A 23,888-nucleotide genomic window follows, 5' to 3' on the forward strand; every position below is an offset into this window, starting at 1 on the left:
GTCTGCCTCAAAATTCACAGTAACTTCACTTTACAGAAATCGCCAGTGAAGTGTTTTTTAAATTCTGCGCACTATATGAAATGCAAGAATTATTATCTACTGTGCCACCTTCCTTCTAGATTAGAATACATCAGTCATTAAACTTAGCTTGAACTCCTGCATTTTGACCATGAATTCCCCACTTTCATATTCCATTAATAAAAGAGAAAAACAGCTCAGCAACTTGTTCGACCCTCAAGACACACCTCCTTACACTGACACCAGCTTTGCAGCTCTTTATCATCCTTCATAATCTGTCAAAATCGTTCCCACTCTTGCTGTGCTTGCAATGGGCCAGGGTTGAGTGGAAAGTTATTCCGAAAGCATAAATATACAATGAACTATAATAAGGAGGTTTTTGGCACCACGAGTAGGATTTTTTCTTTCCTCTTATGAGACAACAGTGGCTGTTGTCAGCCTAAAATTCAGATGTGCAAAGTGGGGAATTCACAGTCAAAATGCAGGAGTTCAAAGCAAGTTTAATGACTGATGTATTCTAATGTAGTAGAAGGGAGAGCAGGAAGCACTCAAATGGGGAGGATGTGGGATGCATATCAGGGTAAAATGTTTCTGTCTCAGAGAGTTTATGAATCTGGAGCGCTTTGTCTGGCAGGCCAAGGAGGTCATTGGTTGGTCTGTCCCCCTCACCCTGGAACACAGTTCAAATTGTGCAGAGAGTTCTGGCTTATTCAAGGAATCTGTGCACTATTATACTGGCACTTACAAACCTACCATTCAAAAAGATATGTGCAAGACTGTCTGAAGCAGTTTGGAGACTGGACAGGCAGGTAACACACATTCTGACTGAGGAATCACTTGAGGAAAGTAGGCAGAGAAGGAAGAAGTGAGAAGGAAAAAAAGGAAGGAGGGAGTGAGGAAGGAATGGAGGAAACTGCATTTTTTTAGCACTGTTTCACGTCAAAATTACTCAGCCCTTCAAGTATTTACTGTCAAATGCATTGACTGTTTTGTATGAAGACAGCAGATAATTCCACCAGCGAGGTCTCATAAACAGCCATTAATTAAATTTTTGGGGCCAAGATATTCACTGGAAGAAACTCTTCTCACATCGTGCAAACTTTAACAATTTACCTCAACCGACATCGGTTTTAACATCACATCCAAAAAATAAAAAGGATGTAAAGAACTCAGTGAACTGGCTGAGAACACATAATAGTATTGTACTCACGAAGAGGTTTAAGAATGTGCCCATTGGTCGGGTCCTCATTATTTTCAGTGTCAGAGGCCTCGGCTGTCTTATCCCGTTCTTTGCTTCTCTCCTTTTGTGCAGACGTACGTCTTCTGTGGCGGCGCCGCCTCCGATAGCTCTTAGGGACGTGAACTCCAATGTAGACAGTGTGGTGGCCTGCAAGCAGAACAAAGATGAACTCTCACAATGTCGTAATGTAAAGGCAAACCATACAAAACTTACACATGTGTTATATTACCTTGTCTTCCTACACACCTTATACAGATATTATATTACCCTGTATTCATACACGCCTTATACAGATGTTATATGGCACAGTCTTGTGTGTGTTCCTCAAGGCTCTGGCCTCAGTCCCCTCCACTTTAACCTCTGCATGCTCCTCCTTGATAACATCGTCTGCAGACATAGGGTCAACTTCCACATGTATGCGGATGACATCCAACTCTATCTCTCTGCCTCCACCCTTGATAACTGACGTCCTGACAGACTGTTTCTCAGACATCAAGTCCTGGATGAGAGCTAACTTTCTACAACTTAATGTCACCTCCTGAATGGCTCGCGCCAGCGCCTCCGCTCCTCAGGCGCTGACATCAGCTTCCACAGATGCACACTCCACCTCATCAAGCCAGTCAGAAACCATCTTGTTTCTGAAACAAGAAACCATCTTGTTTTTGAGCATCTTGTTCGATGCTCAACTGTCCTTTCTCCTCCACATCGGTCCCATGACCCGCTCTGCCTTCCCCCACCTCCGCAACATTGCCCAACTAAGCCACTGTCTTACCTCTCAGGTCGCCTAAACCCTCATACACACATTCGGCACCTCAAGGCTCGACTATGGAAACTCCCTCCTTGTCGGCCTCCCCAACTCTTCCCTCTACAACCTGCAGATCATCTAGAACTCTACAGCTTGTGTCCTCTCCCGCACCAGGCTCCGTGACCCCATAGCCCTCACCCTTGCCCGGCTCCACTGACTCCCCATCCCTCAAAGGATAGTTCTCAAAATCCTCATCCTCACTTTCTCTTGACCCTCCTACCTCTCTGACCTGCTGACCCCCTAACAACCTGTCTGTTCTCTCCGTTCAGCAAGCTACGGCCTGCTCCAGGTCTCCCGCCCGACCCGCCCTACCATCGGCGGTGGGCTTTCAGCCTCTCTACCTACCTCTGTGCCCTCCCTCATCTTAACCCTGCCCCTGCACACTCAGGTCCTGATCCCTGACTGTTCAGCGCCTTGGGACATCCTCTCGACGTAAAAGGCACTTTACAAATGTAATTTTGTTATTGTTATTATTACCCTGTATTCATACACGCCTTATACATGCGCAACACTCTTTTCAGACTCCACATTGGATAATATGATAGCTTGAGGATGGGGGAACGTTGGCTTATGAAATAGACACAATGAACAACAAGTGATATAGCCTTCACTGTGCGTTCTCTGATCTTTTATTTAGTTTACTAGATTTAGTACAAATGCGGAGAAAGCTTTAACACTCTCCGTTATCTTATCAAAAGATCACAAGACACATTTGGACTTCAGTCTGTTGAATCTCATCCTCCATAATAAACTATTCTCCTATTGCACCAACATAATCTGTTCATCAATGAGCCCAGTGTCCTGGCCTCCACCACGCTTCCAAATAATCTGTTCCAATTATCCTGTGTTATGACAGCAGTCTCCTGTCTATGCCTGTGTGCTGACAGCGTCCATGCTCAGATTATATAGTGCTAAGAGGACTTGCGGTGACTATAATGTAATGTAACCATAATTGGATGTTAGCCACAAACTAGTTCTCAGATACAGCCTTCTCTCCCAACCAAATTGCAAGAGAGCAAAAGTATAACAAATTAGATCTCTCACAGGTCAGATGAGGTTAGATGATAAAACTGATCAATACGGTGTACCTTTCATGGCCCATTTAATTTGACTATTTCCCCTCTTGATTTTGTGTGCAATTAATTTAATTAAGCGAGAGAGAGTGTGATCACATGGAGTGTGCGAAACTAAAGGGGCACAAGGTGAAATCAGGCCTGTTCGGCACAGGGTTGAAAGATGGGGGATTTGAAGTCCAGATTTTGCAAAATTGGTTCCATCCCTCTGCCTTCTCTTCCTAACATGTCTCTGCCTCTGTTTCCCCTCATCTGGTCCCCGACTAGGACCGTCTTCCTCCACCAGCCTCACATTGCACGCCTCCAACTGTACCTCCAACCCCCAGACGCACACAATTCTAGCTAGGCTCCACTGGCTCCTGATCGCCGAATGGATCAATTTCAAGATCCTTGCACTCATTTTCCCTTCATACCCTGGCACCTCCCTACCTCTCCGACCTGCTTACTTCCTAACTGACTACCCACTGCCACCATTCGACTAGCTCCAGCCTTCTGCATGTCCCCGGGATCTCCATTCCACCGTCGGTAGCCATGCTTTCAGCCACTATGCCCCGAAACTCTGGAACAATCTTCCTCTATCCCTCCGCCTTGCCCCTTCCTTCCCCATCTTCAGATTGCGCCTCTTCGACAGTGCCTATGGTCATCTCTCCCTTCCTCCCCGGCTCGGAGTCATGTTCCAAGTGCTCTGGGACGCAACCCTGTATGAGGAGCGCTCTGTAAATGCAAGTTGTTGCTGTTGTTATAACTCCTAATGGAACAATTCTTTGGTTAGCATTGCAGCCGGTTAGTACTTGGCGCACTTATCTGCACTGTTTATTTATCCTCAAAAGGGCCAGTCTCAATTAGTGCGGATAATCGGTTCTCTTCTGAATTAATCTAGCGAATCGCCACTGGATGCTGTCCAAAGTTTATATATTATTCGTTGACTCAAGCGCCCAAAATAGGACACAATATTCCAAATGAGGTCTGGCCAGTTCTCTATGTAACCAAGCAGCAATTTTGTGCTGACAAATGAGTTTCACAACATATAGAATAGGACTCCTAAGTTCTTTGTTCATCTACTCCTCCTAGTATTTCCCCATTCCTCTCAAACTTGTCAACCAGCGAACACCCGTATGCTCCATGTAACCCATTTAATCCGCCGCATCATTGGTGTCCAGGCTTTCAGTTTATCTACCCCACTCTCTGGAACTCCATGGGAATCCTGTTGACTAGCCCTTCCCTCGCTTCCTTCAAGGTCCGTTTCAAGACTTTCCTCTTTGATCACATCTTTGGCCATGTTGTCCCCCCACCCCCCCTCAACTCAGGTGTCAACCACCTTGCAATTTCCTCTTGACGTAAAAGGTACTATATGAATATAAATTTGCATTGGATTTAGAGCATATTCGCAGCAGCCATTCTTGCATCCAAAGTTTACTCTCTCACACTTTGTAATGTCAAACTCCATTTACCACATTTCGGCCACTAGCGTTGCAATTTTCTCTTGTCTTCACAATTTACAACACCTCTGAGCTAAGTGTCATCAGCAAACTTAGAAATACTTCCTCTATTTCTATATCAAGGACATTTTTAAATATATATTGATATATAATATATATATATATAGAGAGAGAGAGTGAATATTTTAATTCCATTATGTTTAATTGGTACTTTTTAGAAGGGACTTTGCTTTCTAAAAATCCATACAAATTGCTTCCATCAATCCACATTTATCCACATCCACGTGAAGTCCTGTAGCTCAGTGGAGTCCTGTAGCTCAGTGGTTAGAGCACTCGCTTTGCAAGCGAGAGACCTGAGTTCAATTCCAGGCACAGGGCGAAACCTTGGGCAAGTTTCCTTACTCCACACGCCTAATAATAATCCCTCCAAAAACAAAACAATAATAAATTGGTCATTTTCAATCTACGACTGTTTGTGGGACATTGCTGTGCGCAATTGGCAGCCGCGTTCGCCCACAAATATACAGTCAATTCACTTTACAGTGTGTTCTGTGAAGCGCTTTGGGACGTCCTCCTGACGTGAAAAGCGCTATATCAAATGCAAGGATTATTATTATCTATACTTCTACGGTTCAGTCAAAGAACTCCATTAGGATTATGACAAATGATTTTCCTTTCACAAAACCATGTTGACTCTCCCCGATTTAGGCAAATTTATCCAAATGCTCAGTTTTCTGTCTATAATGATCAATTCCAGTAAAACTGCTGTTAGACTCGTAGTTACTTGATTTGTTCTTTCTTTCTTGAATGATGGCATCACATTCTCTATCTTCCAATCTGCTCGGATAATTCCCAAATTTGAGGTTTAAATTTAGAAATTTCTCAAGGATTGAAACATGAATTACCTGAATAGCAGACCTACTCTAACCCCTTCCCAAACTGTTCTCAATTGTGGTGTCAATGAACCAAGTTGTCCTTTTATCTCCTGACTCATGGATAGTGGGATAGAAGCTTTGCTCTGAGATTTATGATAAGAAAAAAGCAGAAACCCGGTTAACTAGTAATCCAAAGCCTTGACTCTTTCGAAAATGTGTAACCAGGCTTCACAGACATCAGTGTAGAGGGCAGTGTAAGGAGATCACCACACCCCAGCACAAATGGGTAATACATCTGTCCACACGTTTATGGAATTGAAAACCACTGTTAAACCCCATGACATATATACAATTGGCAAAATGGACAATAAGGTAACATAAAACACTGGGCTATTTGTTGCAAGGCAGAGTCTGGCTGGGAGTCTGGTTGGCCAATGTCAGCCCAGCCAAAGCATTTGCCTGCTGTCCCATGTCTCAGTTCGCCACCTTACGAGTGGAGTCAGGGAGCATCGGAGAGTGCTGGGGAGAAAAAAAAGAGGTGCGAGAGGGCAAAATAAGAGGTGAAGAGGAAAGGAGGAAAGGTTGGGACCTCACTTTTGTTGGGTCACTGGCAATGACATGTCAGGGATCCCCAGAGCTCAGAGCTCTCACCTGCTCAAGTGAAGATCCTCCATCACAGGCTGTTATTTAGCCAACTTAATTTCTCAATGTGAGAGAATTAAATGAAGTTGTTCTAGTCAGTGTGTGGATAAGCATTGGTTTTATAGATTTGCCCACAAAACACATAGTCACTACAATTGATGTGAAAGGTGCTACACCAATGTAAGGATTATTATTAATATACTATATTAAATCCTGCTGGTACCAGATGTGTGTCACATGGATGCTCCAGAACAAACCTGTGCAGATCAGGTTTCCAAAGATGGTCTATATTCACTGCTTCCAGCATAACGCTCAAACCACTGGTGAAAGTACACCAGGTTGTTCTGGTTGTGAATAACCTGCACAATATCAAGGTTATACAGAGTTACTGGGTTTCTTTTATAGGTAATCTGACTGTCAGATATTGCTTCTCCAACTAGCAAAGTGTTGTTGTAGGCATTTAAATATACTGTGCATGGTTGGTCTGAAGATGTCCACATTAATGATTTAAAGCCACATGCTATGATGCACTTAGTTGAGACATATCTTTTCAAGACTGAAGAGCCCTAGGTTCGCAATGGACTGCAAGTTCCAACAACAACAACTTGCATTTATAAAGTGCCCTTCACATGGCATAACGTCTTGGATCGCTTAACAATAGCGTAATTTGACTCTGAGCTGTGAAGAAAAGGGAGGTGACCATAGGCACAGTCAAACAGAAAAGGCCCCAGGTGCGATCTGAAGACAAGCTCAGTTTACTTCTCAGGAACTTGCATCGTGCCTTACACTGATCCGTAGGACTTCCAAGCTTTGCAAAGCACCCTGTTTTGAATTGTGCGGCTAAATAATTTGAGTGTTGAAGCAACTTTGGCAGAGTTCCAGATTATTGCAGGAAATGTGCTTCCAGCACTAGCTCACGCCACTCAATCACTTAGAAACAGCAGGCAGAAATGTTCCTGAACAGATAGTCAAAACCAGCCTGATGGTTAGACAAGGTGCTGTTAAAAGGCAGGTCTTCTTCCCAGATGCACATCACTCCTATATTTGGGACTGCTCAAGATCCTCTCTTTTGATTTGCAAGTGACATTTCTTGGAAAAGAGCAGAAATTAGTGCTAAGGATCCTGAAAAAGACTGCGAGTATATGTTTTCAGGTAAATGCAGCAGCCAATTTGCACACAATAATAATAATCCTTGCATTTGATATAGCACTTTTCATGTCTTCTAGACGTCTCAAAGCGCTTCACGGAATATACTGTTGAGTGAATTGACTATATATTTCTGAGCGAAATGTGGCAGCCAATTGAGCACAGCAGTGTCCCACAAACAGTTGTGGATGAAGTAACCAAGTTATTATTGTTTTTTTTCTTGAGGGATTATTATCAAGCATGTGGAGCAAGGAAATTTGCCCAATGTTTTGCCCTACCGGGAATCAAACCCCGGCCTTTTGCTTGCAAAGTGCGTGCTTTAACCACTAAGCTACAGGATCCTAACACTGGAATGTCAGTCTGGACCATGAGTCTTGGATCAAAAAACAGGGACTTGAACCCATAAGTTAACTTCCTGACCAAGGAACAAGAGTGCTAACTACTAAGACAAACTGATATCTATAGAACAGGCTTAAACCAGAATACGATTTAAGATAGCGAACTTTATAGCTTTTGTTATCACAGGATCATGTTTATCACACTCCAGATGTAGTAAATAACAACTCACTAACGTATCAAATGTTTGCTCATAGGACAGAACCGAACTCATACGTACTTAGATAATTTCACGCACATATTATTTATTTTATTCTCAGCTCTGTGTTTCATATACTATTTGCTGGTGCATTGGACGTTGGACTCATCAAACATGAACTGACGTCAGTGTCTCTGCTCTGCCAACTCATGAAACAAGCCTGTTTGTCCCATGACATACTGCAAAACACCAGGTAGGAAACAACAAATGCCATTTATAATCCTTGCAATTGATACAGTGCTTTATCTTGTATTGAAACATCTCAAAGTGCTTCACAGTATTCATTGTAGTTTCATGACTGGTATTTGTCAGCAATGCAGTAAGTATTTCTACATTTATTTCAGACTCCTAATAACAACGGAATGCGTTCAGCTAAAAAGAGTTTTGTGATTGTTAGCTAGGTTAGGTGTCCAACACCTTGGGATGTCCTCCCAATGTGAATGAGGTCTGAAATTCCACCCGTTTTCCACCTGTAAGATCATTTAACTATGTTAAATTCAGTCTTAACTTAGAAGCCAATTGTTTTTAAGAATTGAATTAAGAAAAATGTCTTCCAAATAAGAGTGAACTTAAGGATTTTCCCCAATTTCCAACGATATCTTAAATTTTAAGAGAAACTTAGTGAGAAATTCCTCCAGGGTCTAGATCTACTCTATTTACATAGCATTGTAGAGTCTCCAGTATTTGGCAAATTGTTAAATTCAGTCTTAATTTTGAAGTCTTTTCTGTGGTTTAAAACTCCACCACTGATATCGCTTCCAGCACTAAACTCTGTACCCCATCACCCTAGTCCTTGCTAGGCTCTACTGGCTTTCTGTTGCAGAATAGATTAATTTCAAGATCGTCACACTAACCTACAAATCACTTCATGCACTCATACCTCCCTACCTTCTCATAACCCACTCCTTTCCCCACCCACTTCACTTGGCCAGCTCGGGCCATCCGCAAATCCCTCAACCCCTTCACTCCACCATCATTGACCTGGCTTTCAACTACAACGCCCCAACCTTCTGTAACTCCCTGCCTGTCAACCTCCTCTTCGCCCGTCTTCAAATCACAATTTCTTCTTTAACTGTGCCTACAGTCATCTCCCCTTTCTCCACAGATTCGGTGTCAAACTACGCCACTGATAAGTGCTCCGAGATGTTACCCTATTTGAAGGGCATGATATAAATTCAAGTTGTTTTTGTTGTTGTTGTATTAGTGGAAGATCTTAAAAGAAAGTTCTGATGAAAGGTCATCGACCTAAAACCCCCAACTCCCTTTCCTCTCTCCATAGATGCTACATGACCTGCTGAGTGCTCCCAGCGACTTCTGTTTTCATTACAGAAAACCAGCTTCAAAATGATATCTTATAAAATTCTTATTAAAATACTTATAATACATACGGGGGGGAACGCTGTTAGAAGTCTCATTTTTTTGATGAGGTGGTAAACCAGAATTTCCCAACTCTCTGTTCAGGCGAACAATAAAGATCTCAAGGTGCTATTCAAAATGAGAGGGAATTTCTTCCAGTGTCCAGACCAACAATCTTTAAAATAAAATGGTCCGTCATCTCATCCCTGGTCACAAATAATCACCAAATTTACTTCTACAGACAGATATATTTTACAGCAATTACAGTAATGCACTAGGAGATGTTTCAACATGAGAAGGTATTAAAAACATAGGAGTTTCTTTCAGACTAAATGCAAGAATTGCAATAAAGTTCTTTCTACTTCCCTTCATACTGAGAGAGCCTGACCCAGTCCCTACCCGCAATTCCTGCCCCTTGTTTACATGCATAGAATACCAACTAATCATACTAAAGCAAATTCTCCCGATACAGTAACAAAAGACTAATGGGGGAAATATAGATCTAGATTTACTCTATTTCTCTAGCATTTTGAGAGTGCAAATTGTTAAATTCAGTCTTAACTTTGAAGTCAATTTACTTTGGAATTTCCTCCTGTATATGTTAAAATAAAAAATCATAATGAAGCTCAGGAAAAAGTGGTTTTAGAAGGGGTAGGTAGGTAGAGCTTAACAAAAATATCTTAAAACATGAATTACTTATTGATTTTAATGGTGCTGAACTCTAAATGAACAAACCAAGTAATCCGAGTGGGCAGAGGATGTGGCTATTTCGGTAAACAATTTTGTATTTCATTTAATACTGATTCCTCCACATCAAGTGTAGGATGTATTATACAGTATCTACTGTTTTTTGAGAGGTGAGCATAATATTTACCAGTGGAAAATCAGTGGTGAGCTCTGGAACACTTTCCCACTCTTGCCACTCAGTATCAAGGAACAGCAGCAACTTATGTACATATGCAAGTCTTTTCACATAGGATAAAAGTCTCAAATTGATTCACAAAATGAGAAATAATTAGAAATGAAGTAAATGTTGTTTATGAAGACAATGATGGCAATTAATTTGTTCCAGTAATAATAATAATCCTTGAATTTGATATAGCGCTTTTCACTTCGGGAGGACGTCCCAAAGCGCTTCACAGAATATACTGTGAAGTGAATTGACTCTATATTTGTGGGCGAACGCGGCAGCCAATTGCGCACAGCAATGTCCCACAAACAGTCGTAGATTGAAAATGACCAATTTATGATTGTTTTTGGTTTTGGAGGGATTATTATTAGGTGTGTGGAGTAAGGAAACTTGCCCAAGGTTTCGCCCTGCCTGGAATTGAACTCACTTGCAAAGCGAGTGCTCTAACCACTGAGCTACAGGACTCCGTAATGTTTTTGTACAAACGACTATGAGATAACAACATACAAAATTGGTCATTCACTTCTTGGCTGTTCCTGGGATACTGCTATACACAAACTGCCTGTCGCAATCGTCTACAAATACACAGTCACTAGACTTGACAGAAAAATTCTGTGAAGTGCTTTGAGATATCTCGACAACATGATGAGGTATTATATCAAATGTAAAGATTATTATTACTGTCTATTATTGTAAAAGTAACAAGAATATTTTGGAGTGAATTTGGATAAGGGAAGGATGTTAATCTGGGCAACTGAAATAGATCTTCACTTTTCTTTGAACTAGAAGCACCAAACTCCTAACAACCACCTGAATCACAAGACAGGTGGGTCCCCAAGTTAAGTACCAGAAAAGGCTAGAGACACAGAGTGGCTCTGGAGCAACATGCTTTAACCTTAGCCTCTGAAGAACACCTCTTACGGCACCAGTGTGAATGATTCCATTTCCCACACCAGCGAGACCAAAGACTACACCTAGTCTTAGCCTGATAGACCAGAATTATGGAAAATTATTTATATAATCTTAATCCAGAAGATGGTTGACATCTTTTGAAAACTGGATGCAGTCTAACCAGTGATTTGTACAAAGTAGCATTATCACCTTGCCTTTGTACTTTGGTATAAAACCCATTAACTATTAGTTCTCTTTACAGCTTTCGCCACTTGTGATGCCATATTCAATGTATCTGCATTCCCAAATTGTTAAATAAAATCATCTTAGAGGCTAAGATTAGATGCAATTTCCACTCAGCTGAGACTTCTAATTTAGTGACAATTGTGAGCAGTGTTACACTTTTGTCATAGGCCCATTCAGCCACTGCTCAAATTTATGTTGTTTATTCTGACCCTCCTTGAGGTTCTGATGTTTTGCTGGGTTACGATTCCACCAGCTTCTTTAGAATCTCAGCTGAGTGCCCTTTCAGACCTGATAAGGCACTATACAGGTTGCAAGGAGAAAGTTTTTCTCTCTCTCTTCATCTCTTTCTATAGGATATGAAGGTCCTATCTGTCGATCACCTAGTAAGTAAAGGCACCATTGAGTGCAACACTGGATAATCCAGGCAGATGATGGATCTGAATCACAAGGCAGATTGGACCTAGATTAAGTGTTTCCCAAGTCAAGTACCACCATTCTCAATGCCCTTGCCCCCATCACCTCCCCAACTACCTCCTACTCACACAACTCATCCTGGTGCACCAGCCACCATCGCTCACTCAAGGGTCAAGTGTGTGCCGCTGCACGCACCTGGCTCAAATCTGGTCTGGCAGATCCGGCTGGACCGCATCAAGACTTACCACTCCACCCTTACCTCTGCTAAATCATCCTTCTATTCCAAGATAATCCCGGAGGCCAAGGAGAACCCCAGGCTCCTCTTCTCCACTACCAACTGATTCCTCTGTCAACTCTCTCATGCCTCTCCCATCCTCTCCTCCAACTCCAACTGCGAGAAGATGCAGGATTTCCTTGAGTCTAAAATTGAGGGGATCTGTTCAACTGCTCCACCCTCCCAAATGCCACCCCCTCCCCATCTCTCCCTCACACTCCGACCTCTATGCATCGCTCCCTCCACACCTTCAAACCTGCCTCCCCCTCCTCTCTCACCATCACGATAACCAATGTTAAGTCCACAACCTACACCCTTGACACCATCCCTACCCCTTCCACTTTCATTGTGACTATCTTACATTTCTTGTGACTATCTTATAGAAATGGTTAATCTATTGTTAAAAAATCCCTTTGAGTTAGAGATCCTACGTTCAATATGTACTACAACTGAACAACCTATATGTAATAATTTCATAAATTTCTAAAGTGCTCATTCTGGTCTCCAAATAGTTACTATGGCAAGAGCTACAGTCACTTATAGATTTACAAACAGGACCTGTTTCTTTCAGTTGGGGTGAGCCTTTAATTTAATTAATTTATATAAATGCTGCCTAACAGCAGCTGAGGACGATAAGTTCTCATGAACATAAGCATGAACATAAGCCTGCTGCTCTGACTTGTCGGTCCCAAATTGTCATCTCAGAGTGCTTCACAATGGTGAGGTTGGGTGTCGATGAAGGGAGAAGGGGAGCAAAATTCTGAACACTCTGAAATGAAACATAAACAGAGCAAATCTTAACCAGAGTGAAATCTCTCTCCGCCCATTTGCACCTCAGAGTACCTATTAAAAATCCAGTTTTCGATCTGGTGTGTCCAACCTACAGGGCTTGAATAAGTCCCTTATGTGTTCACATGGTACTGTGTCGAGGATCAATAACTCCCATTTATGTTACCACTGGTGCAAATTTTCTAACATGAAAGCAGCACTGCTGGTGAAGCATAAGGTCATATAAGCCAGAAGATAGCAGATGCATATTCTGGTCTGTAATGTGTTTCCCGATCTCAGCCAAGGCAGCAGTCAAGGCTACAAATAGAAAAACACCCAGGTTACAAAATAAATAATCCTCACATTGAATAATAATAATCTTTCCATTTGATATAGCGCCTTATTGTGTCTTCGAGACATCTCAAAGTGCTTCACTGAATATACTGTAAAGTGAATTGACTGTATATTTTAGTGCCTTTCATGTCCAGGGAATGTCTCCAAATACTTCACAGGATATCATTTGTGGGTAACCAAGTCAGTCTAATTGTCCACAGCAATGTTCCACAATCAGGCATAAAACTAATTTTAGATGGGGGATTGCTGACCAGGACACCAGGAGAAACTCCTTTCTCATTTTCATGGGATCTTTTTAGTCCACCTCAACAGGCAGATGGGACCTTGGTTTAACATCTCATTGAAAGGATGTTACTTCCAACAATGCAACACTCACCCAGCACAGCACTTGTGTGTCAGCCTAAACCAAGGTGTTCCAACCTTTTGGCATAAGCAATATTTTTGTGTTTTCCTTCCAAAAACATAACATTTACAGGTTATGGAGAGAGTGTGTGGGCTGGATGAAATTGAAGGAGTGGTTGGGCCCAATTAAATCATCCCCAGGCCGGATATGGCCCACGGGCCACCAGTTGGACCACCCTGGCCTAAACTATGTGAGATTAAGTTACAACGTAGGGTATGAACCCCAAATCTTCTAAATCAGAGGTGAAGGTGCTACTATCTGAGCCAGGCTGACACACAGCATCTCTATTCTCAGTTCTGCCGGTTACTGAAGGTCGCAATAGGGGCATGTCAGAGAATCTATTCTCCAACATACGAGAGGGCATCAATGAGCAAACCTGCTGCTAACCTGTTCAAGAACTCTCTTGAAAGCTCAACTGCAGGGCCCCTGACCCTGATGGCTAATAAACTTAGACTGCTGATCTTTTTATGGTTCAGCCTGGCTCAGATGGCAGTACTCTCACCTCTGGGTCAGAAAGGTAAGGGTTCAAGCCCCACATCGATGCTTTGAAATTATATAGTCTAGGCTGACACTCCATTGCACTGCTGGGGATGTGCTGCATTGTCGGATGTGTCGTCCTTTGGATAGGACATTAAACCGAGGTCCCATCTACCTGTTCAGGTGGAATTAAAGATCTCATTGCACAGTTTAAAAAGAGAAGGGAGTTTCTCATAGTATATTGGCCAATAATTTCCAATATAAAATGGGTCATTCCCTTCATGACTGTTTGTAGGATACTGCTGTGTGCAAATTGGTTGCACATTTGCCAACAAAATACAATCACTACATTTTTCAGTAAATCCTGTGAAGCGCTTTGAGACGTCTTCCCAATATATATCAAATCAAGGATGACCTAATCATGCTAATGGTGATAAATCAAGATCACCACAAAACCGGAAGTGATTCCTTATTATCTTTCTTGCAGACCACCAGTTATAAATTCACATCTCAGTCTGTGTCAAGTTAGTTGGGCACTAGCTGGGGCACTGGTTGAGGCTACAATTGGCCTCAATGTCCCTGGGTTAAACAGGAGAAAATCAGCCGTGGATTCTGCTCCTTATCCTCAATGGAGATCCCTGATGGAAAGATAGTATATGTTGATGTTGAGTGAAAATAGGATTGAGCTTGGCTGAGAAAATAAATAAACTCTCAAACGTCAGAATGTCTCCACAGGAAAGCAATATGATTACACCCGCCTGTGGCCTGTCCTTGGCAGCCAGAAATTATGCGTTAAGCATTTTAAATGTGTGGTCATTACTGTAACACCAGTTATCGATTAACCAAATGACGCTCACTCATATGCTCCTTGCAAATAAAGATCCCACACTGGGCATTGTGTGACTCAAAGTTAACACCACATGCTCCTATTCTCAGACTAAAATGCAGCTGACAGCTCAGTGGCTGAAGGCTTACTTCCCAGGGTGACATTAGTTGTTCGATCACAGGTATGCAATTGACAGATGATCCATACTCCTTGGCTGGAGGCTTGATCCTCAACCTCCGCTGCATAGAATATACTCCAGGAGCAAAGTGTTCAATAACACACGCTGCCATTACGTGTAGTTTGAGGATAAATAGCTGAGGAAGCAGGAATGGACTAGTTTCTAGCAATGCTCCAGTGGGTAAATTTGTTGTCCTGTGTGGAACCAAATCATTTAGACCAGAAAAATCCCTGGGTTAATGGGTTAAGAACCAACTCAAATTCGATTTCAGTATGAGTATAGGGGAAAAGCAGAAGAAAGGGGTTAAACTGATAGCTTTTTCAGAGAGACAGCAGACACAATGGGCTTAATGGCCTCCTTCTTTCTGTACATTTCTACAGTTCCATCACCAATTCACACAACCAAGTGTGATTATACTTGTGAAGGGCAATTCTAGGATAGATATTGGGAAAGATTTATTTATGCCGAGGTTTAATCATCAGCTAGTTGAGGTCACCCAGGAAAGGTTATACAGCATCGGACCACTGGACGCGTTCAACAAACAACTCAATGTTATGATGGGAAGATTAGTTGGATTTGTATTGAGGGCGGATAAGATTGAATGGGGTGAAATTGATATTCCTGACCAATAACACAATTGAGTTTTTCAAACACTCTGAGATGTTATTTCCATGAAGAGGGATCCTAAACTAATAATGTTAACTCCTTGAGATACAAAAAGCAGCTGAAAAGGCATTGTAAAAAAGGAAATAAAAAACAAAAGAAAAACTTGAGAAAGAAAATCAACATCCACAACTATAAATCTTTGTATAAACTCTTAAAGGGCTGTATCCCAGTGAGAGGAAACCTGTTCCCAATTCCTGCTCTACTTCAATCGAGGAGCTTCTGCCTGACCAAGACACCCAGACCATGACTGGGAGAGATGTGTGGTTAAAGAGACAGTCCCTCTGTATTTTCTCAAGCTGAAATAATGCTCTTCGGAAACCTTCACGTCCACCCCCACCCCCCATTTCCATCTTGTTATCCAATTTTTGTTACAATTTTAGATCAAAGCACTTTACATTAAAAGACGTCAGTTAAAAGCAGCCTTTTTGAATGAGAAATCAGAGGGAGATACCAGGTGTGGATGAAAAGGCAAGCCCAAAGGTTAGAGAAGGCACTTTGGATGAAACAGCAGGCACCGACAAAACAGCAGCTACTAACAGAAGGGAGTTGTAGGATTAGCCTGATATAGCCTGGAATTGAAGCTGAATTGGCATCATGCTGGAATTACAAAGGGTGCATAATCAGACTCGCAGATACCACGGTCAGATATAATGGGGTAAAAACAAAATATGATGATTATGGTGCAAATGGAATAAACAGCATTGTTAACATTAAAGTCATCGAAAACTACAGCATTTGTTACATCTCTCCAGTAAATGGAATTAAAGTGCATTATTGTGTCTTAATCACACTGAGATGTCTTAAAACACTTTATAGTAATGATAGCTACGTATAGTGACCTTTTTTGTAAGCAGCAGCCACTTGACTCTGATTCTCACACCTCAGAAGATGTATCAGATGTTCTATGGTCTGTGAGTCATTAAATGGGACATAGAACCATTGGGGTCCATGTGACTTAGAACAAAGTAAAATATATCTTCTACCACTTTATATCTCATACCTTCATTTAACTTCATCAAATACCTGCCTAATTCCCTCTTGAATTTTCTGACCCAATTGTCCACTCTCATCCGTCTGGTAACTTTTAGCCAGATATTCACCATTCTTTCTGTAAAGTACACATCCCTCTTCTGAGCTTAGGTCTGTGACCCTATGATCTAGTTTCTCTGCTCACATTAAACAGTCATAGAGTTCAAGATAACTGTTCCATTTTGCACCTTGAATACAAGAAGATAATAATAACAATAATAATAAATAATAATGCTTATTTTATTTTCAGTGAGTACTGTGAGGAGGATTGATTCCATCATATTCAGAAAGCTTATTGTGAGCGGACAAGGAGGGAGTCAAAAAGTCCTCTACAAAAACTCCAATAGTGTAATAATGTAACTAAGTATTTAGAGGCTAAGTGCTCTGAGACACTACTCTGCGTGGAGGACGCTACATAAGTGCAAGTTGTTGTAGAGGTTGACTGAATGAGTTAGAAAGTGCTGCTGATGATTACATTGCTGTTTCCTATTAACAGGTGCAGTATAAAGAGCTCACACAGAGCCTTGATTCTGTTAAACAACTGATCCACTTTGCACTTTCCTAACACAGCAAATTGTCACATCCATAAACATCGCCTTCTCAGGCAAACACCCACCGAGAACACCAGAGAGGAATGAACATTTGAACAAATCCAGGTAAACCTTAGTGAAGTACAGTGATCACGTACAGCTATTGAAAGGTGGCATTGATCTGTATCTAATCAAGGACAACGCCTCAGAGTTGCAGCAGGGAAGTGTAACCCACACAGTCCACTACTAGGACAATAAACTGAATTCCCTAAATCCAACACCAATAAATCATAGTTCCTTACATACAAATAATTATTTACATACCCTCCATCTCCGATTCATCGCAAACGTGCTTGAGGAAGGAAGCCCCTCTGTCCAGCACTGCCTCGTCCTCCATCCTGTAGTAATAGAACAGAAAGAAGGATTGATCACACTTTTCCTGAAGACTGCAGTTTCTCAGTCTTGGTTGGAGAAAGTCAGTGTACAAACTGTTACTCATTTTGGGTCCTTTTGTCTGCTTTCTAGATGCGGAGTATCCAATCCACCACAATCCCACATGGTCTCACAAAGCTGGAGATCCTGCCCTTGAAAGGGCTGTGCTGCTTCTTGTAAACAGCCTAATCCAGGCCAGGTTGGCTCATTTATAGCAGATTGAGTTTGATGTGCTAGGATGTGACAGGTGGACCCCCAGGACCGGATGTTGTTTGTGGGGGTGGGATGGGAGGCTGGGAGGCAGGGAGGGAGAAGAAGAAATCCCTCCTGTCAGTCAACTACTAATGTCAGAAGAATTCATCCAATCCTCCCTCTGTCAGTCTCTTTAAGTTACGTGTTTGCTGGCTACTAATATGTCATCTCAAGATTATCTCCCACTATCAGCAGCAGGATTTTCAAGCCATAGATAGTATGAAGACACAGATACAACGCGTAACAAGATAGCATAGGTCCGTGGATGCCAGGCAGAACTCAGGCTCACTCCAACGTGGTTTTGAAGCACCTGTGCAGAAATACTAGAGCGAAGCCACAAATGGTACAATGAAAAACTGAATGTTTTTCCAACAGAAAAGATATTGGGACTGTTATAAATAAAATATGTTTATGGCGTAGTGTTTGGTGTGTACGTGTGTGTAAGGGGGCAGTAACTAGATAGTACAGTAGATTACAACACCCTCCTGTCAGCTATGCGACTTGAGTTCATGCGCAGTTCAGACTGACGGGATGAAAGGCTACATGCTCTCTGTGTTCCACCCCAGTTTAGGGGTGGAAAGTCTACAACATAGTAGTGGCTATGAACTGGCACAGGTTAACATCAACTAAAAGAGGAACGACAGTAAAAATTGTTTATAGCATTTGAATTCAAGGCTCAACTGTGTCTAGGCTAAATAACAACAAACAACAAAAAATTACATTTGTATAGCGCCTTTCGTGTCAGGAGGACGTCCCAAGGCATGGCATAAATGCCATCATGGCACAAGCTCCACTAACTCGAACAAGAAAAATGGGACACCATGACTTTGAGCAGTATGATAAATAACTCCTCACCCAAAGTGGCCACAAAATCCCACTGCCAAGTTACTCAGTCAACCTAAATTCTGGAGCTTTATAAACACATCAGCGTGCTGGCCATCAGAGATCATTATTTATCCAACTCAAGCAAACATAAATCTATTCAAAACATTTTTGCCTATTCAATACTTTTGATGTCAAAATGCACGATATTCTTAAATAAACCAAAGCGTGAGTGGTCAGAGATTCCTGCTCTTTCCTTTCACTGAGCATTATTTAAACTTGACATTATTATAACTTGGGTGCTACAGAGCTTATGTTTCTAGCATAGAGTTGCTCTTAGTCAATCCATGCCAGCAGTGAATCTGGCTAGAGACACACCCTGCTCTTTGCCATTTGGGGTATTCAGCAGCTGCAACTTGAACACATATTGATTTCACTGACCTGCAGAACACACAAAGCTGCAGTCTAGAGTGGACAGCAATGCCAGTCAGGTCAATTCTCCATTCTCCACAACATAACTATATTGTCATTGATGAATGAGAACAGGTCACAGACCTGGAAAGGTAGTCGAGCGATTTTAACATCACAATACTTGATCCAGAGAATTCTGCACTTGGCAGCGATGTGAGACTAGAGGTTGGACCAGCAGTGCTAGAACCTTTCTCTGTTACATATTGCTTTAATGACTTAACTGGCAATTGGACATTGACAATGAGAAGAAGCAAGTATAAAAAGTATAAAAAGAAAAGTGATTGGGTAGATTTTGGAAGTGTAAGGTTCAAATAAAGAAACTAGTTAATCAAAACTGTGTTTGTACAAAGATTACATTCTCTTTACTATTACTGAATTTTAATATTAGTAACGAAAACAGAAGTCGCTGGGAACACTCAGCAAGTCAGGCAGCATCTATGGAGAAGCTCACTTTTCTTTCTCCATAGATGCTGCCTGACCTGCTGAGTGTTCCCATCGACTTCTGTTTTTGTTAAAGATTTCCAGCATCTGCAGTATTTTGCGTTTTCTTAATATTAATACTTGCATTTGTTACAGCATCTTATCACAGAAAAACATCTCAAAGCACTTCACATAATGTTACATAAAAGGTAGTGACCGTTGATGTTGACAGAAAGCTGTCATGAGACTATCTGCTCTGCGGGGCCTTTATCCGCCCTACAACGGGCAGCCCACAAGTCTTTTTAAATGAAACCTGTACTTGGACACTCAAGCATAAGGTCATAGTAAGCACTCGTTCCAGAGTCTTTAGTAATTCCCCACCAACTTGCTGGTCACCCAGCCCCCCTCCTCTGCCCACTACTGGCTGATGTCATCAATTAATCCCTCTCCTCTGGATCAGTCGCTGCCCCCCTCAAAACTGCTGTCATCACCCCACTCCTCAAAAAACCTTCCCTAGATCCCTCAAACCTCAGCCACTACCGCCCTATTTCAAACCTGCCCTTCCTCGCAAAAGTCCTAGAACGCATTGTTGCCATTCAACTTCGCGCGCACCTCTCCTCCCACTCCCTCTTCGAACCCCTCCAGTCTGGTTTACGCCCTGCCCACAGTACAGAGACTGCGCTTGTGAAAGTCTCAAATGACATCTTCTCTATCTGTGACCAGGGATCCCTCTGCCTCCTTGTCCTCCTGGACCTCGCCTCGTTCAAGTCCTACCTCACGAACCGCCAGGAGTACATCTGTACAAACGGCTTCTCCTCCCGCTCTCACCCGGTTACCTGTGGGGTACCCCAAGGATCCATCCTTGGCCCCCTCCTCTTCCAAATCTATATGCTCCCTCTTGGGGATGTCATCCGCAGACATGGGGTACGCTTCTACATGGATGCGGACAACACCCAACTCTATTTTCCACCTCTCTTTGCGACCCCCAGTCCCCTGATGTTCTGTCAGCCTGCCTGTCAGATCTCAGGAGCTGGATGAGCGCGAATTTCCTTCAGCTAAATGTTGACAAGATGGAAGCCATACTCTTTGGCTCTCGTCAACGTCTAAAATCACATGGTTCTCACCTACTCCACCTACCCGACCTCCCCCTAAAAACCTCCGAACCCGTATGCAACCTAGGCGTCAGGTTCAACGCCCAATTATCCTTCCTCCCCCACATCCGGTCCCTCACCAGCACTGCTTTCTTCCATCTCTGACTCGTCGCCCGTCTCCGCCAATACCTCTCTCTGAAAGCCACTGAAACCCTGGTCCATGCCTTTGTCACCTCTCGGCTGGACTATTCAAATGCCCTCCTCGCCGGTCTCCCCTCCACTAACATCCATAAAATCCAGGTCATCCAGAACTCTGCCGCCCGCATTCTTTCCCACCCCAAACTCTGCTCCCCGATTACTCCAGTCCTTGCCAGACTGCATTAGCTGCCTGTCACAGAGAAGATCCACTTCAAGATTCTCACTCTTGTCTTCAAATCCCTCCACTCCTCTGCATCCCACCCTACCTCTCTGACCTCCTCTCTCCTCACAACAGTATACCCGTTGCCTTCACTCCACCGGGTCTGACCTCCTCGTCCCGCGAATCCTCCGCTCCACCATCGGCGGCCACGCTTTCAGCCACTACGCACCGAGGCTTTGGAACTCCCTTCCTCACTCCCTTCGCCTCACCCGCCCCCCCTTCCTATTTTCAGGTCTCAGCTGAAGGCCTTTCTTTTCGACCGCGCATTTGGTCACCTTCTTCCCCCTCCCCCTGGCTCGGCCCGGGATCTGTTGCTGTGAAGTGCTTTGAGACGCCGTCCGGCGTGGAGGGCGCTATATAAATCCAAGCTGTTGTTGTTGTAGCAATACTTTAGTGGATGATAACAAGTATGTGGGTGGGAAACTCCACCTACTTAAAAAGGAGCTTTTGAGCAGAAATGTGGCCTGACTCAAGCCTTTCTAATTGGAGCCACAACTCAAATCTTTCCTGTAACATTTCAGCCTTTTGATATAACACCTTATCACGTCTCAAGACATCAGAAAGTGCTTCACAGGATTTACTGTAAAGTGGATTGACTGTGTATTTTGTGGGGAAACACAGCAGCCAGTTTTTGCACAGCAATGTCCCACAAACAACCATAGAGTGAGTGACTATAACCCAGCCTGGGGAAAGAAGGGGTAAAGATAAAGAATTGCTGTAAAACCTGAAGCAATATAATTTGGTTACCCTCAGCTAGGGGCCAGGGCTGCCGTAAGAGGGGGGGGTGAGCTGCAGTAAGTCAGGAGGCTGGCTGCTGCAAATCGCTTCAGCACCTGTGACATGGAAGGAAAAGTTCAGGCCATGGTTGGTTTTATTCCATTTGGGTCTCTTTTCTACTCAAATGAGTGTCGCGTGAGGCTTTGTGGATGTGCTTGGTTATGCTTGGTTAAGACGATTAACCGTCCATTCGGTCAAATAACCTGCCAATGCTCACTGTCATAGATCATATGCAAATATCATAATTTCACATATGCTTACACTGCAGACACACATACATATACAAACACACCCACACAAACTGTACAACTACTGCTTGGCACAGGAGCTCACCAGGAGCATATGTGAGAGAGGGTATGGGGGCGAGGGGGAGCTCAGTTGGGAACATGAGGATATGGACTAAATGGGCCAAATCATCTGTTTCGGTGCTGTAGATTCTATGTAATTGCACACAGTCCAGTATGACGCTCCAGTTTAGTACTGGGAATTGTTACATGTCAGAGGTGCTGCCATTCTGATGAGATATTAAATTGAGCTCCATGTGTACGTGGAACAAAAACAACAGGATTACATTTGTATTGCGCCTTTCACATCAGGAGGACGTCCCAAAGTGCTGGACAGCGTACAGCATTTCAGACCTGAGCTGGGGTCAGGGGGGAGAAGGGAGGGGAGGGGAAGGGGAGTGGCCGATGGCATGGTCGAAGAGGAGGGTCTTGAGGCGGGACTTGAAGGAGGCTAAGGAGGGGGCGAGGGGGAGTGATTGGGGGATGGAATTCTAGAGGTTAGGGGCAGAGTGGCTGAAAGCTCTCCCGCCAATGGTGGGGCGGGTGAGTCGGGGGACATGGAGCAGACCGGAGCCGGCTGAGCGGAGGGAGCGGGCGGGTTGGTAGGGGGTTAGGAGGTCGCAGAGGTAGGGTGGGGTGAGGCCATGGAGGGCTTTGTAGGTGAGGACCAAGATCGTGAACTGGATCCTCTGAAGGATAGGGAACCGGAGTCGGGCGAGAGTGGGGGAGATGGGGTCACGGAGTTTGGTGCGGGAGAGGACATGGGTTGCAGAGTTCTGGATTATCTGCAGCCTGTGGAGGGAGGAGTTGGGAAGGCTGACAAGCAGGGCGTTTGCATAGTCGAGCCTGGAGGTGATGAAGGCATGAACAAGAGTTTCAGCGGCCTGAGGTTGAGGTAGTGGCAGAGTCGGGTGATGTTACAGAGTTGAGGGAAGGCAGAACGGGTCATGGCTTGGATGTGTGGAAGAAAAGACAGTTGAGGTTGAACAAGACACCTAGGTTCCTGACTGGTTTGGTGAAATCCCAGAGATGGATTGTTGGAATGTAATACGCACTCTCTCCCTGGAGGGAAGCATCCTGCTTACCTAATTCCAGAAAGTATTAGTCGCAGGTTGGCAAAAGCCAAGGCTTGGGGACCCCAGAGTGTGCACTGGGGTACTGCTGGAGTCTAACCAGCTAAAACTACATAGTTTGCCATTGATATTGCGGTCTGGCGAGCTTTCCTGCTGCTTATCCAACTAGGCCCATACTACTACCCTTTAGCAATTTGGCTTGCAGGGTTAACTGAAGCTGAGTGGTATGATTCCCTGCCTCTAGTGACTGATCTGCCCTTCCAGGTCCTGCCAATGAGCCAGGTTGGCTGTGCTGTCATCAGCAGTGCCCTGGAATACTGCGGCCCTACCTGGCTCAGGAACCGGACTACCAAGACCACCACAGAAGACTGGCTGGATTCTGGCATTTCGTTGCCAAGCATGTCATCTTGGAGCCAGTTCAGTTTCAAGGGGACCTTGTTTACCTCCCCCCAAGGGGGATAAAATTCCTAAATTCAGTCTAAATTTGGATGCCAGTTTTTTTCCTGTGATCTTAAACAGTGCCAACTTCTAAATTAAGACTGAATTTGCAACAATTCTGTGTGATCTTAAATTGGAAGACAAAATGGTCTTACAGGAGAAGACTAGATGGCATTTTTGGGCGTCAGATGTTTAAATATAGATTAAAAGAAGCCTGGGAGTGATTACATTTTAGTAATCTAATTGAGATGTTCA

General features: G+C 43.4%; 1 protein-coding gene and 1 long non-coding RNA gene across 2 annotated transcripts in view; one reads left to right on the top strand and one right to left on the bottom strand.

Moving 5' to 3' along the window:
• Window positions 1-23,888, bottom strand: part of slc4a4a (solute carrier family 4 member 4a) — a 152,023-nt gene that overhangs the window by 117,928 nt on the left and 10,207 nt on the right. Inside the window, 2 exon segments of the mRNA XM_007891960.2 lie at window positions 1,229-1,405; window positions 17,480-17,553. Of these exon segments, the coding sequence (XP_007890151.2) occupies window positions 1,229-1,405; window positions 17,480-17,553 (251 nt within the window).
• On the top strand, window positions 7,970-18,350 carry LOC103177676. Its single transcript, XR_487749.2, has 3 exons — window positions 7,970-8,026; window positions 17,122-17,281; window positions 17,681-18,350. It is a non-coding gene; the product is annotated as an uncharacterized LOC103177676 (long non-coding RNA).

The sequence above is a fragment of the Callorhinchus milii genome, unplaced genomic scaffold (assembly GCF_018977255.1).
Source record: "Callorhinchus milii isolate IMCB2004 unplaced genomic scaffold, IMCB_Cmil_1.0 Scaffold1, whole genome shotgun sequence".
In the NCBI taxonomy this organism is placed as follows: Eukaryota; Metazoa; Chordata; class Chondrichthyes; order Chimaeriformes; family Callorhinchidae; genus Callorhinchus; species Callorhinchus milii.